This window comes from Scyliorhinus torazame, chromosome 16, assembly GCF_047496885.1.
Source record: "Scyliorhinus torazame isolate Kashiwa2021f chromosome 16, sScyTor2.1, whole genome shotgun sequence".
NCBI classification, from domain to species: Eukaryota; Metazoa; Chordata; class Chondrichthyes; order Carcharhiniformes; family Scyliorhinidae; genus Scyliorhinus; species Scyliorhinus torazame.
The window spans coordinates 9601610-9616284 of record NC_092722.1 but is presented as its reverse complement, the minus strand read 5'-3'; the positions used below and the strand labels follow the sequence as shown (position 1 = coordinate 9616284).

The following is a 14675-nucleotide window of genomic DNA, read 5'->3' as shown; positions in this document are numbered from 1 at the left end:
CGGGAATCGAACCTGGGACCCTGGTGCTGTGAACCACTGTGCGACCGTGCCACCCATTTCTAGAATATATATATTTGAGTTCTTGATCGAGAAAGTAGATGCGTTTTAAAACACTGGGTCCTCTCACCATTATTGTATATATTAATTATAAATGCAATTAACATAGTTAACTTGAAATAGTTCACTGACACACACTGTCAAGACCTGCACATGAACGTTAGACACGCAAAGCTCTCGAGGGTGACCTGTCCAGTTCCCCAGTAACGAATCAGTACAGAAGAAAGGGAAGGAATTGACCAAAAGGAAGTAGAGCCAGTGTATAGTGCAATAAGTGTGTTCGATATGTGTGCCTTACGGCAGCAGTGATGGGCAACATAGACTAGTGAGTGGATCGCATGAGTGTCTCTCCTTCTCATCAATAGGCCACAAGACTGAAATCGGGTATATTCACTAACCATGACCTCGAGTAAGATTAAATACATTTAATACACACGGAATTTTTCATAGTTGTAGAAAATGCTTATTAGTAAATTTGCAAATTAGTAGAACTGTTGATACAAACAAAACAAATATTTGCACTTAAATGCAGAAGAAGTGCACATCTCTTGCAGTCAGTAGTGAGCAATCAACATGCGCCTCGTTTCACGTGCCCTGGCTTTTTGTACGAATCAATTCAGTCATCCTGGTAGGGAAAAAACTGCAGATGGAAATCAGCGGAATGTGGCAAACCTGCGTGTGGGCAACAGTCAACAAAATGTCTTCTGGGCCGCACTCAGAACCCAGATGGGCTACGTGAAAGTAAACTGTGTCATTAGCAATGAGAATCCTCTCGTTTCTACGATTCCTCAGATACAGGGCAGATCGGCTCTTGAACTAGTTTGTGCCCTTCTCTGTGTGAACTGCATGCAGGATTTTGAATGGATGAAGTAATGCACTTGTGATGCCACTCATTGGTAATTTCAATGCATTGGAGTAGTTTTAATACATAAATTAGACCTCTGATAGAGTTTTTTTATTATGTCGCAATTGGGATGGGCAACAAATACTAGCTTAGCCAACAATTCCCACATCCCATGAATGACTGAATGAGCGATGTACCTGAAATACATTTTTGTGGTGGACAATAAATTAAATTGAACAAAATAAATTTATCTCCGTAAGCTCATGTTTTAAGTGCTGCATTGGAGTAAGTCGTGATCAAATAAAGGCATTTCAGAATGCTGCAGACTCGTGTCCCTGTATCTAAATTTTATTGACCTTTCCATTTATTAATTCTCTTTATTGGCTGCTGTCCTCTCTTAGACCAAAAAGCCAATGTGTTTTGGTTGAGAAACCAAGATATGTTTATGATCACAGTTGTCATTGCAAATAATGGCCTCCTGTTCAACTCCCGCACCAAAGAGTTTGGTACGTTTACAGACTCTTTGGTGCACAAGTGGCTGACCAGCTGCTTTAATTTCCATTTGTAAAGTGTCTGTATTTCAGTTAGTAATCCCCCAGCAACGAACAGCTCCTCGACCACGGTCATGAACATCCCGCACCTTGTCTAAAACCCCTCTGCTGAGCCCCTTAACTCATATCTTATCTTTTCCAGCCACAGGAAGTCATACCGGTCACCCAACCAGGCCGCTACCCCCGGTGGCCATGCCGACTGCCACTCCAGCAAGATTCATCGCCGGGCAATCGGAGAGGCGAAGGCCACGGCATTGGTCTTCCTCTCCATGAGCTCCGGCTTCTCCGAAACCCCAAATGTCCCCACCAAAGGATCCGGGCCCACCTACGCCCCTACTATCCTTGCTAGTGCTGCGAACACTCCCATCCAGAATCAACTTTTCACAACACCAGAACGTATGCGTGTGATTCGCTGGTCCCCGCCTACATCTCTCACACTGCCACCCCCTGAAAGAACCCACTCATTCTCGCCCGAGTCATATGTACCCTGTGTGTGAACTTGAACTGTTTCAGGCTCAACCTTGCGCACAAGGGGGCCACGTTTACCCTTTGCAGTGCCTCACTCCATACTTCCCTACCTCCCAATTCCTCTTCCCATTCTTCCTTGATCTTCATCACCCGCTCGCCTCCCTGCTCCCCCAGCCACTTGTATGTACCCCCAATTCTTCTCTCCCCTTCCACACCGGGAAGTAGCACTCGCTCCAGCTGGGAGTATCCCGGCAACCTAGGGAACTCTTCCAAACCTTCCGCGCAAAGTCCCTAACCTGCAGATACCTGAACTCACTCCCTCTCGGCAGCTCTACCCTCTCCCTCAGCTCTTCTAGACTGGCGAACCCTTCTCCAGGTACAAATCCCTCGCCTTGACCAGCCCCACTTCCCTCCATCTCCTATTAATCCTATCCATTCCCCCCCGGGTACAAACCTGTGATTCTCACACAACGGCGTGAACACCGACTCCCCCTCCATCCTAAAATGTCTCCTCAACTGGTTCCAAATCTTCACCATTGACTGCACCACCGGAGTCTCTGAATACCTACTTGGCACCATTGGCAACACTGCCATCACCATAACCATCAAGCTGGATGCCCTACAAGATTCCTCCTCCATCCTCACCAATTCTGCCCTCTCTCCTTCCCACCATCGCAGGCAATGATTATATTAGTCCCGAAAAAGGGAAGGACCCGGTGGTTTACCAACACCACCAGCATCCCTTCCACAATCACGTATCTCCTGCCCGAATCCCTCACTTCCTTCGCACTCACAAACCTTGTCTTCTTGCTCATTAAAATTGCCACCCCTCGCGATTTCAAATCAAATCCCGAGTGGAAAACCTGCCTGACCCACCCCTTCCTTAACCTAACCTGGTCCTTCATACGGAAGTGTGTCTCCTGCAGAAAGACCACCCCAGCTTTCAAGCCCCTGAGGTGCGTAAACACCTGCGATCTTTTAACAGGTCCGTTAAGCCCATGGACGTTTCCGCTCCCAGCCTTACCGGCAGCATACTCCTCCATTCCCCTCTACTGTCCGTCATCTTCCCCACTTAACTCCAGCCCCATTCAATCCTCCCTATATCTAGCCCATCCTAGATGGCCCCCTGACCATGTCATCTCTCACCCCCTGTCACGTCGCATCAAATCCCCTCCCGCCTCTCCCACCGCGGCCACCTCTCACTGCCTTCTCCCCCACCTCGCTTCTGTCACCAGCATTACATACTAGCGTGGCAGCCCCTGCCCAAAGGCACCTCCCATTGGGCATTGCATTTGTTGGTTGCACTCTTGTGGATTAAAGCTTTTTATTGTATGATCGCTGTTTTGTTTTTGAACCTGTGCGTTACATTGTGTTTATATTGTGACCCATATATCTGTAGATCATAATGTTTATCAGTTTTGTTAATCTAAAGGATGAAGTGGTGAATAGAACGAAGAATTGTTTTTTTTACTATTTTTCTTTTAGGCTAGGCCAGTGTTCTTCAAACTTTTTTTCCGGGGACCCATTTTTACCAACCGGCCAACCTTTGGGACCCAACCCAGCCGACCTTCGGGACCCAACCCGGCTGACCTTCGGGACCCAACCCAGCCGACCTTCGGGACCCAACCCGGCTGACCTTTGCGACCCACCATTTTCTCTTACCTCGTTTGCTGCTGACAAAAATGGAGGAAATGGTTTTGGGTCCCTTTGGCCCTCGTACACGCTCCTCCAATGGAACCTGTTGGATGAAGGTGAAGCCTTCCGGTGTGGGAAAGTATGGAGTCTCCATCTGGCCAAAGTTCTGCACTTTTTTCCTGTAAAATTTTATCAAATAAAACCCCCCCGAACTTGTATAAAAAAAATTAAATGAATAAAATAAACGAAAAAATTAAATGAATAAAATAAATGAACAAACCACCCCCCCTCCGAAATTGTAAAACAAAAAGCTGCGACCTTTTAAAAAAAAAAAAAAAGCAGTGCGGCCGCTTTTTTTTACATGTTCGCGGCCATTTTGAAGGCCGCTTGCATTATTAACGGCCGGCTGTTGCGCGCAGATTTGCGCGATCGGGAGCGCCGCGACGGATGGCTCCGCGACCCTCCCGACACCCGCCCACGACCCGCCCGCGGGTCGCGCCCCCGAGTTTGACAATGCCTGGGCTAGGCAAGCATTTGTTGTCCATCCCTGATTGCCCTTGAACTGAGGGCAGTGAAGAGTCAACCACATTGCTTTGGTCTGGAGTCACATATAGGATGACATTGCCTTTGGATGGGTTTTTACAACAATTAATGAGAGTTGTCATGGCAACCTTTACTGAGACCGGCTTTTAATTCCAGATTTTATTAATTGAATTCCATTAGTCTGGGCCTCTAACTTAATTCAGTGACATTACCTTGACACCATCTCAAGTTATGGTAAACTTGGATCAGATCTTGATTGGACCATGCTTGGAGTACTGCGCACAGTTCTTGTTGCCGTATAATAAACAGGATATAGGTGCACTGGAGAAAGTACAAAAAAAAAGATAAAATATAGGATACCAGAACTGAGAGGTTGCATAGCATGGATACGTTAAAGGGGAAACTAGATGATGAGCACATGAAGGAAGTGTAGAAGGATATGCTAGTGGAGTTAAATGATGCAAGTGCGAAGAGGGTTGTGTGAGTGTAAATCCCACCCCAGAGCTGAATGAATGGCCTTTTTCTCTGCTGCATTTTCTATGTATTGTCCGGTCGGAGAGTCAAACACTTTGGCACTCTTCAGATCCTTTTCCTGTTGAGGTGTGGCTGTACCTGAAAATATGAGGCCTTGCATTGATGAGCAATCTATTCACACTGAGTGAGACTGATGGTTTGTGACAGCCTCTGACCTGTTTTGTGTCATGAACCTGTATCTAATTGTAAACTGGAACTCCTGCACCCAGCAGTAGGCTGAATTCACACACTGGTCTCAGAATTAATTATCTGCATTGCACCAGAGAGCTATCTTCGCATAATGTTGCGATTCAGGTTCTTTCCAGTATCCTTTTGCTTGTTGCTCAGCACTATTGTCAGCTCCCATCAGTAACGTGTGTTTCCTATGATCCGAAACATGACCGTGAGCATAATATTCGGCATGGTGTTGCCACTGGGTAAACAATGAACCATTGAACTGTTGGGATATACATGATAAATAATACAGACAGCACAATCCTGAATTTATATAATGCGTTGGTGCTTCACTTGAGCATTGTGAAACCAAATTTGACAGCTATCAGACATGAGGTATTTCGATGTTGGATCTCTTTGTGGAATTAATTTAAACCTGCATGTTTTGCGTTATTTGTACACTGAGCCATTTGCCTAAGATGTTATTTTCTAATTGAGCTGCTTTCCTATTTTTGAATTTTTTAGTATTTAACATTCCTGTGTCAACTGTGGCACTATCCTCTGAGTCCATGTCCATGGTAGTGGGTCCATGACCTGTGCCAGAGTCTCTAATTCTAATTCATGTTGGCTCTTCAATGCAGAATTGGGGGAGGCCCCACCTGCCCCTAAGGTTACTATTAAAGTAAAACATCTTCTGGCATGGTTTTGAGTGGGTGGCACGGTAGCAGAGTGGTTAGCACTGTTGCTTCACAGTGCCTGGGTCCCAGGTTTGATTCCCCACTTGGGTCACTGTCTGCATGGGTTTCCTCCGGGTGCTCCGGTTTCCCCCCTCAAGTCCCGAAAAACGCGCTTGTTAGGTAATTTGGACATTCAGAATTCTCCCTCAGTGTACCCGAACAGGCTGTGTAAGCCTACTTGTGACACTAAAGATTATTAAAAAGGAAAGATAAATTCTCCTATATCTATCCCTTTCTCAACATGGCTGAAACAGGTGATTATATTGTGGCAATTTATGCACAAATTGGCTGCCAGGTTCCCTATTACATTATTCCCTACTACATTACAAAAGCACGTTGGGTGATGTGGGCTGCTACAGCAATGCACGTTCCTTTTCTTCCATTGTTGCAGAGTCCTATCCTTTTTATGTTGTTTCTGTGAAATTCAAACAGATTGACCCAGCAAATGGTAAATGTATTACTGGGGATTTGTAGGACAGAGCTCGCAGGCAGACCTATAGCACTCAATTAACTTTGTTTCTTTGAATACAATCCTCAGGATCTTTATTTCAGTTAAATCCTATGAAAAGTGTTATTATTTTGTCCCTCATTTCACTGCTCAACTTAATTTGGTTTTGTGTTCTTTGGGATTTGTAGCCCAATCTAGATCATTTGGATTTCAGTTCAATCTTTGTGTTATTGAAATTGACATTGCTTCATTTCTGTATCTTGTCTCATTCTGCTCTGTACAGATTATAACAGCTGCAGGCACAGGAACTTGGCTTGATTTCCAAACAGCAGCAGTTCACTGGCACTGCTGACCATTCTGTTACTACAGGAAATACTATTAATCATTGTCTCTCTCTCACATGCGCACACCGACCGACGTGATGCCATGGCAGCTAGTGCTTGACAATGAGGAACTCCCCCAGGACACCATTATGGAATGAAATGAAAATCGCTTATTGTCACAAGTAGGCTTCAAATGAAGTTACTGTGAAAAGCCCCTAGTCGCCACATTCCGGCGCCTGTTCGGGGAGGCTGGTACAGGAATTGAACCGTGCTGTTGATCTGCCTTGATCTGCCCTGTGCTAAACCTGCCCCTAGATACACTAATTGAGTTAGTTTTTATCCACATGGCAAGTCCTCCTCCTGCTGTTGGTGGTGGAGTGTGGCGTTCAAATGGGTATTGGTTGCCAATTTAAGGGCTTCGTTTGGAGGTAAGGTGGGAGGCCCAGGAAGGCAACAGGGTTCCCACTGCCTCATTCCTACTGATTTCAATGTGTCTCCAAATTCACCTCAGGGAGGGGTTTAAATTACCCCCAAATACCAAAGTCAGAAAAAAGTGTATTTTTCCAGAACTCTCCACTCGCTGTGGAATGATACTGTGCAGTTTTGAGACTCTAGGGTCACAGCCAATTATGTGACAATTGACCCTACATGTGTATGGATGGCATGGTGGCACAGTGGGTAGCACAGCTCCCTCCGTGCCAGGACTACGGGGAAAGGGCGGGGAAGTGGGCTGCTCTTTCAGAGTGTCAGTGCAGACCCAAAGGACAATACAGCACAGGAACAGGCCCTTCGGCCCTCCAAGCCTGTAACAGTCATGATACCACCCGTGGCCAAAACCCTAAAGAACAAACAACAAGATGGGCTGAATGGCCTCTACCTGCACTGTAGCGATTCTGATACAAAAAAGTGCATAAAATCAATCCTAATTACTGAGAGCTTACTGTCTCCAGTTGTGATTGACGAAGGATTTACTCAAACAACTTGGTTCCGGCTGGGATATACGGAGTGACTATATGCAGCCATACATATTTAGCTACTTTTGTCAACTCCTGCCTGTAGTAAAGAGTTCCTTGCTCCAGAAACTTCCTCCTATTAAATAAAAAAAGTATTTTACTATGGATGCACAAGCATGTGAAAATGCACAATAAGGATTTGTGTAAGAAGAATTGTAAACAAGCAATGATAGAGAGAAACAAAATATAAAAAGAGCCGTTAAAATTTGTTGAGATTAATTACAACGCTTGCATGGCCTTGTTTTCAGCAGTAACGTGTGATGGGACAGAAATCAATGTAAATAAAGAGATAGGGAGGGAAATATAACCCAAGTCCAGTTAGGATTTTATTACTTGGTGTCAGCAGCTCACTTCCGGAAGAACAGTTATGTGTCTATTTGCAGTGGGCGTTTAAAGATTTGTTTGTTTGTTTGCTATTCAATAATTCACTTTTACTTTTTTATTTTGTTGCAGGAAAAAGCCAACTCACGTGAAGGTGAACTGCTGGTTCTGCAGCCAGGATACAACTGTACCCTATGGCAACAGGAACTGCTGGGATTGTCCAAACTGTGAACAGTACAATGGCTTCCAAGAGGTTAGAGTTCTTAATGGTCCTTGGAAAGTTGCATTTCTCTGTCTGTATGTGACGGCAGAACAAATTCCCCCCCTTTTAAACTTTTTTTTCCCTTTGGCAGCAGTGTCTGCATACGCAGAATTTCTTTGCGCAGCTATTTTGGAAGGAAAGCCTCCCAATCCACTCCACAAATTGAAAGGGTTTCCGTAGCCCTGTGGTGATTGAAGATTGTCCGCAGGGAGGTTTTGGTTTGTGGATTGTGGTGGGCGATGGGGGCTGTGGTGAAGGAAGCAGTCAGGAGAGCAGGAAGAAGTGGGCATGCTTCCTTACCAGTTTCGTCATTTGTCTTTTGTAGATGGAATAGCAGCAGTCGGACGAAGCTATAATCCAATTACTACAGATGGATCAATTCTGGTTATCGAGAAACAAGAAACATTAATAATAATCTTTATTAGTGTCACAAGCAGGCTTACATTAACACTGCAATGAAGTTACTGTGAAAATCCTAGTCGCCACATTTTGTGGGAGAATTCAGAATGTCCAAATCACCATATAGCACGTCTTTCGAGACTTGGAGAAATCTGAGCACCCGGAGGAAACCCACGCAGATACGGGGAGAACGTGCAGACTCCGCACAGACAGTGATCCAAGCCGGGAATCGAACCTGGGTCCCTGGCACTGTGCTATCGTGCCGCCCATTCAAATGCGTATTTAAAAATATGGGGCGAAATTCTCCCCCAACGGCGGGATGCCCGCCGACTGGCGCCAAAGCCGGCGCAAATCAGACGGGCATCGCGCCGGCAAAAAGGTGCGGAAGTCTCCGCATCTTTGGCGGCCTAGCCCCAACATTGAGGGGCTAGGCCGACGCCGGAGGGATTTCCGCCCCGCCAGCTGGCGGAAATGGCGTTTGTTGCCCCGCCAGCTGGCGCGGAAATGCGGCGCATGCGCGGGAGTGTCAGCGGCCGCTGTCAGTTTCCCAGCGCATGCGCGGGAGCGTCAGCGGCCGCTGTCAGTTTCCCAGCGCATGCGCGGGAGCGTCAGCGGCCGCTGTCAGTTTCCCGCGCATGCGCAGTGGGGAGAGTCACTTCCGCCTCCGCCATGGTGGAGACCGTGGCGGAGGGAAAGAGTGCCCCCACGGCACAGGCCCGCCCGCGGATCGGTGGGCCCCGATCGCGGGCCAGGCCACCGTGGCGGCACCCCCCGAGGTCAGATCGCCCCGCGCTCCCCCCAGGACCCCGGAGCCCGCCCACGCCGCCTGGTCCCACCGGTAAATACCAGGTTTGATTTACGTCGGCGGGACAGGCAATTCCTGGGCGGGACTTCGGCCCATCCGGGCCGGAGAATCCAGCGGGGGGTCCCGCCAACCGGCGCGGCCGGATTCCCGCCCCCGCCCAATCTCCGGGAGCGGAGACTTCGGCGGGGGCGGGATTCACGGCGGCCAACGGCCATTCTCCGACCCGGCGGGGGGTCGGAGAATGACGCCCATGGTCTTTAAGTTTCCAAAAGAGCTTTCTTGAGATTATGATCTTATAGAAATGCACAAAATAGTTAAGAGGATGAAAATGGTAAACCTAGGGAATTAAAATGCAAGAGTAGGGCAAGAGCATCCAGGTTTAAACTAGTTGAGGGTAGATTTAAGACTGATGTATCGATCAGAGAATGGATTAATGGTGGTAAGCATCTGGGAATTTCAGAAATATGCTGCAATGGGGAAAATATATAGCCTTTCCGTGTGGGTGCATTAACACGGCCCAATTTATCTGTATGAATGAGTTAGTTGGCTTGGAAGTTCAGAGCTTGAAAATGCAGCCACAGGTCTAGGTTGTAAAAGATCAAACTTTGCAAATTGTCATTATTTGCACAGGAGTCATGTTTGGCAGGTCTAGTAACTACTTGTTGAATGACAGATCTAACTGCGTAGCATGTAGAAAAAAAGAATTACATCTGCAGAGCGTTAAACCTCCACTTGTGCTGCAGTGGAAGCCTTCTTTCAGTTTAACTGAACTGGCCGTGTGCAGAATTCAGCCCGTTTTATACTGGTATTAGATTCAGTGATGTGATCTTGAGCTTGACTTCCCATTCTGACCACAGAATCCCTTCCATCTTGATGGAAAAAAACATAACAGTTAGCCTGAGGTCTTTGGTAAGATCTTCAAAGTGATTTTTAGGTGTTGGTGAGACCCCTTTATTAATTGTCTAGACGAAGTTGGATTCAATGGCACTGTGCTTACAGAGATCGTGAAGAAGGTCATTGCTGCCTCGTGCACTCACCTTGTTTTATTTGCAGGGTTACCTTCTACAGACAGTGGTAGGCTGCTATCTTAATGCTCCCCTCTCGCTCTTCCTCCTTTAGTTGGTTTGAGTAGGGCATACAATGGACCGATGTGTTGTCTACCAACCTCTCTGAATATCGACCTCCGTTAGAATTGATTTGCAGCTTTAGTTTGTTCTTTGATATACTGTCATATATTTGATGTAGCAATCGGTTAATGTAAAACCGTGTTGGGAGATCCAGTACTATACGCGTCAAGACTGTTTTACCTGTAAAGGAACAGGGATATTGTTTTGCCACCGTCTAAACAACCCTTGTACCGAACCCCTTAAGGCGAATTTCACCCTCTCCAATTTAATAAACCCCGCCACATCGTTGATCCAGGATTCCACGCTTGGGGACCTCGCATCCTTCCACTGAAGAAGAATCCTTCGCCGGGCTACCAGGGACGCAAAGGCCAGAATACCGGCCTCTTTCGCCTCCTACACTCCCGACTCCCCTGCAACCCCAAATATTGCGAGCCCCCAGCCCGGTTTGACCCTGGATCCTACCACCCCCGACACCGACCTTGCTACGCCCTTCCAAAATTCCTCCAGCGCTAGGCATGCTCAAAACATATGGGTGTGATTTGCTGGGCTCCCTGAGCACCTAACACACCTGTCCTCACCCCCAAAGAACCTGCTCGCCCATGTCCCGGTCATGTGTGCCCTGTGCAGTACATTAAATTGTATGAGGCTGTTCAGTACATTAAACTGTATGAGGCTGAGCCTCGCACACGAAGAGGAAGAGTTCACCCTCCCTAGGGCATCTGCTCACGTCCCCTCTTCGATCTCTTCCCCCAACTCCTCCTCCCACTTACCTTTCAACTCCGCCACCGAGGCCTCCTCCTCCTCCTGCATCACCTGGTAAGTTTCCGAGATCTTCCCCACTCCAACCCACCCCCCCGAGAGCACCCTATCCTGTACTGTGCGTGGCAGCAGCCACGGGAATTCCACCACTTGCCGCCTGGCAAACTCCCTTACCTGTAAATATCCGAAGGTGTTCCCCGAGGGGGAGCCCATACTTCTCCAGTTCACCCAGGCTCGCGAACTTCCCGTCCACAACCAGGTCCCCCAACCTTCTTATCCCTGCCCTGTGCCACCCCGAAAACCCTCCATCTATTTTCCCTGGGACAAACCGGTGGTTCCCCCGTATTGGGGTCCACACTGAGGCCCCAACTTCCCCCCTGTGCCGCCTCCACTGCCCCCAGATTTTGAGGGTAGCCGCCACCACCGGGCTTGTGGTATACCTCATTGGAGGGAATGGCAGCAGCGCCGTTGCCAGCGCCTCCAGACTCGTACCCTCACAAGACGCCGTCTCCAGCCTCTTCCATGCAGCCTCCTCCCCTCCATCACCCACTTACGCACCATCGGCGCATTGGCGGCCCAGTAGTACCCACAGAGGTTGGGCAGCGCCAGCCCCCCCATAGCCTCTCCGCTCCAGGAACACCCTTCTCACCCTCGAAGTCCCTCGCGCCTACACAAACCCCGTTATGCTCCTGTTGACCCGCCCAAAGAAGGCCTTCGGGATAAAAATGGGGAGGCACTGGAACAGGAACTAAAACCTTGGGAGCACGGTCATCTTAACTAACTGCACCCTACCCACCAAAGACAGCAGCAGCGCGTCCCACCTCTTGAACTCCTCCTCCATTTGCTCCACTAGCCTCGTGAAATTGAGTTCATGCAGGGCCCCCCAGCTTCTGGCCACCTGAACCCCCAATTACCTGAAGCTCCTCCGCCCTTTTTAGTGGGAGCTTGCCAATCCCCCTCTCCTGGTCCCCTGGGTGAACCACGAACAACTCGCTCTTCCCCATGTTGAGCTTGTACCCTGAGAAATCCCCGAACTCCCTGAGGATCCTCATTACCTCCGGCATTCCCCCCCACCGGGTCCGCCACATACAGCAGCAAGTCGTCCGCATAGAGCGACACCCTATGCTCCTCCCTGCCCTGCACCAGCCCCCTCCAGTTCCTCGACTCCCTCAGTGCCATAGTCAGGGGTTCAATTGCCAGTGCGAAGAGCAGGGGTGACAGGGGACACCCCTGCCTCGTCCCTCGATGCAACCGAAAGTACTCCGACCTCCTCTTGTTCGTGGCCACACTCGCCATCGGGACCTCGTACAACAACCTAACCCACCTAACAAACCTCTCCCCAAACCCGAACCTCTTCAGCACCTCCCACAAGTACCCCCACTCTACCCTATCGAAGGCCTTCTCAGCATCCATCGCCACCACTATCTCCGCCTCCCCCTCCCTCGACGGCATCATAATCACGTTCAGGAGCCTCCGCACATTCGCGTTCAACTGCCTCCCCTTCACGAATCCCGTCTGGTCTTCGTGGATCACCTGCGGCGCACAATCCTCAATTCTCGTGGCTAAGATCTTCGCCAGCACCTTGGCATCTACATTTAACAGCGAAATCGGCCTGTAAGACCCACACTGCAGGGGAGAACAGAGATATTGTAAATGACATCAAAGTTTTCAAAGGAAGTGGACGGCACGTGGCACAGTGGTTAGCATTGCTGCCTACAGCGCTGAGGACCCGGGTTCGAATCCCGGCCCTAGGTCACTGTCCGTGTGGAGTTTGCACATTCTCCCCGTGTCTGCTTGGGTTTCACCCCCTCAACCCAAAGATGTGCAGGGTAGGTGGATTGGCCACGCTAAATTGCCCCTTAATTGGACAGAAAAATAATTGGGTACTCTAAATTTATTTTTAAAAAGTTATCATAGGACAAACTGCAACAAAATGTTGAAGTACAGTAAAATTAAGTCACATGCCTGGAGTCAGACACCCTGTGCTCTTTCTGTTTGGGTGACAACTCTCCAAATTATCGATGACTGAAATGGCAGAAAGCTGAACTGTTGCGAACAGTGAATTGCTGTCTGTGGGTATTTTGCTGTGTTTAAAGCAAATTTAGTTCCTAGAATTTTGTTGCTGCAATTCTTGATCAATCCGTTTTGAGGAAAACTTTCTGAGTTCACTTTGTCATCAGGCACATAAGTATAGTTCAAACTGTTTTAAACAATATCACAATTGGTTCAATAAAAATTATTCATCTCATTACAGAAAATGAGTTGTAGTCAGAAATGGGGGTGTGTCTACTCTGATCTAATAACCAAACTGAGCGGGTGTCACGAGTTCAGCACCTTGCTCTCCCCTTTGCCAGCAGGTGTAACTGCTCATTTTTGCATTTAGAAGTAATTGACGCATGTAAACACAGTTTATGTATTTTGGAAAAGGGAAAAGGGTGAATACACTTTGTTGTAAAGAGGTGTAAAAAATAGCCAGTCCTGTGAGAATATCTGACCAAATTCAGCATAGCTTAGTAATGATTTTCTTGAATTTGCATCCATGGGTGTAAAAATGACGCTGTGCTTTCTTTCAGAATGGTGACTACAATAAGCCGATTCCTGCTCAGTACATGGAACATCTGAATCACATGGTGACCAGCTGGGCAACACCCTCGCAAGCTTCCAAAATTCAGCAGTGGCCAAATGGGCAAATTCTCTTCTGCAAGAAATGCAACAATAACCAACCCCTGAAGATCAAGCAGTTGGCATCCTTCGTACCCAGGGATGAGGTGAGAATTTCCGGCAACTGTATTAAACCCTGGTAATTCAGGGAATTATCCATGAACCTAAAATCCAGTTGACAACTTTATTCCTGTTGTTTTCTGTTGCTCATTCCTTGGGAAATCAGGATTGTGGCTGGCTGTGCTAACCCACTTAAAATGATGGGCTTGCAGATCCCCTATTTACTTTTTGAAGTTTTTTTTTAACCTGTCCGTGGCACTAGAATTTGTTATATTCGCAAAATGCTGATGCTAATCTTGGGAAGTTTCTTTGAGGATTCACAATGTGTACAGTCCAGAAACAATAGTTTTGTTGTTATTACCATCATTGCCATTGAATGATCCTATTCCTTGTGTATGTAGGTAGATATGATGGAAAACAGAATAAAATCTCTTTTGGGTATGGTGCCATAATAATCTTTTTATTGTCACAAGTAGGCTTACATTAACACTGCAATGAAGTTACTGTGAAAAGCCCCTAGTCGCCACATTCCGGCACCTGTTCGGGTACACAGAGGGAGACAGAGGCCATAGTGCTTATGTTACTGGACAGTTGAGAAAGTTCAAACTGCATGAAAGCAACCGAGGGAACTTCAATTCAATTCATTGCATAAATCTGGAATAAAATAGTATCAGTGATGGTGGCCAAAAAACTACTGGATTGTCATTGGAAATCCATCTGGTTCATTTAATGTCCTTTTGAGGGAAGGAAATCTGCCGCCATTACTTGGTCTGGCCTATCTGTGGCTCCAGACCCTTGGTTGACCCTTAACTGCTCTTTGAGATGGCCTAGCAAGACTCTCAGTTATATTCAGGAAGGTGGCTAATCATCACCTCTAGGGCAATTAAGGATGGGCGATAAATGCTAGCCTTGCCAGTGGCACCACCTCCAATGAATTAATAACAAGCGTGATGGCCACATCTTATGCATAAGTTT

The 14675-nt window shown here is 47.6% G+C and overlaps 1 protein-coding gene across 4 annotated transcripts in view; it reads left to right on the top strand.

The window, feature by feature from the left end:
- tmem201 (transmembrane protein 201) overlaps positions 1-14675 on the top strand; it is a 230513-nt gene that overhangs the window by 35081 nt on the left and 180757 nt on the right. For all 4 annotated transcript variants that reach the window (XM_072477917.1, XM_072477916.1, XM_072477918.1 and 1 more), the window contains exons 2-3: positions 7760-7880; positions 13553-13747. In XM_072477917.1, coding sequence (XP_072334018.1) covers positions 7760-7880; positions 13553-13747 — 316 coding nt within the window. The remainder of the gene's footprint in view (positions 1-7759; positions 7881-13552; positions 13748-14675) is intronic.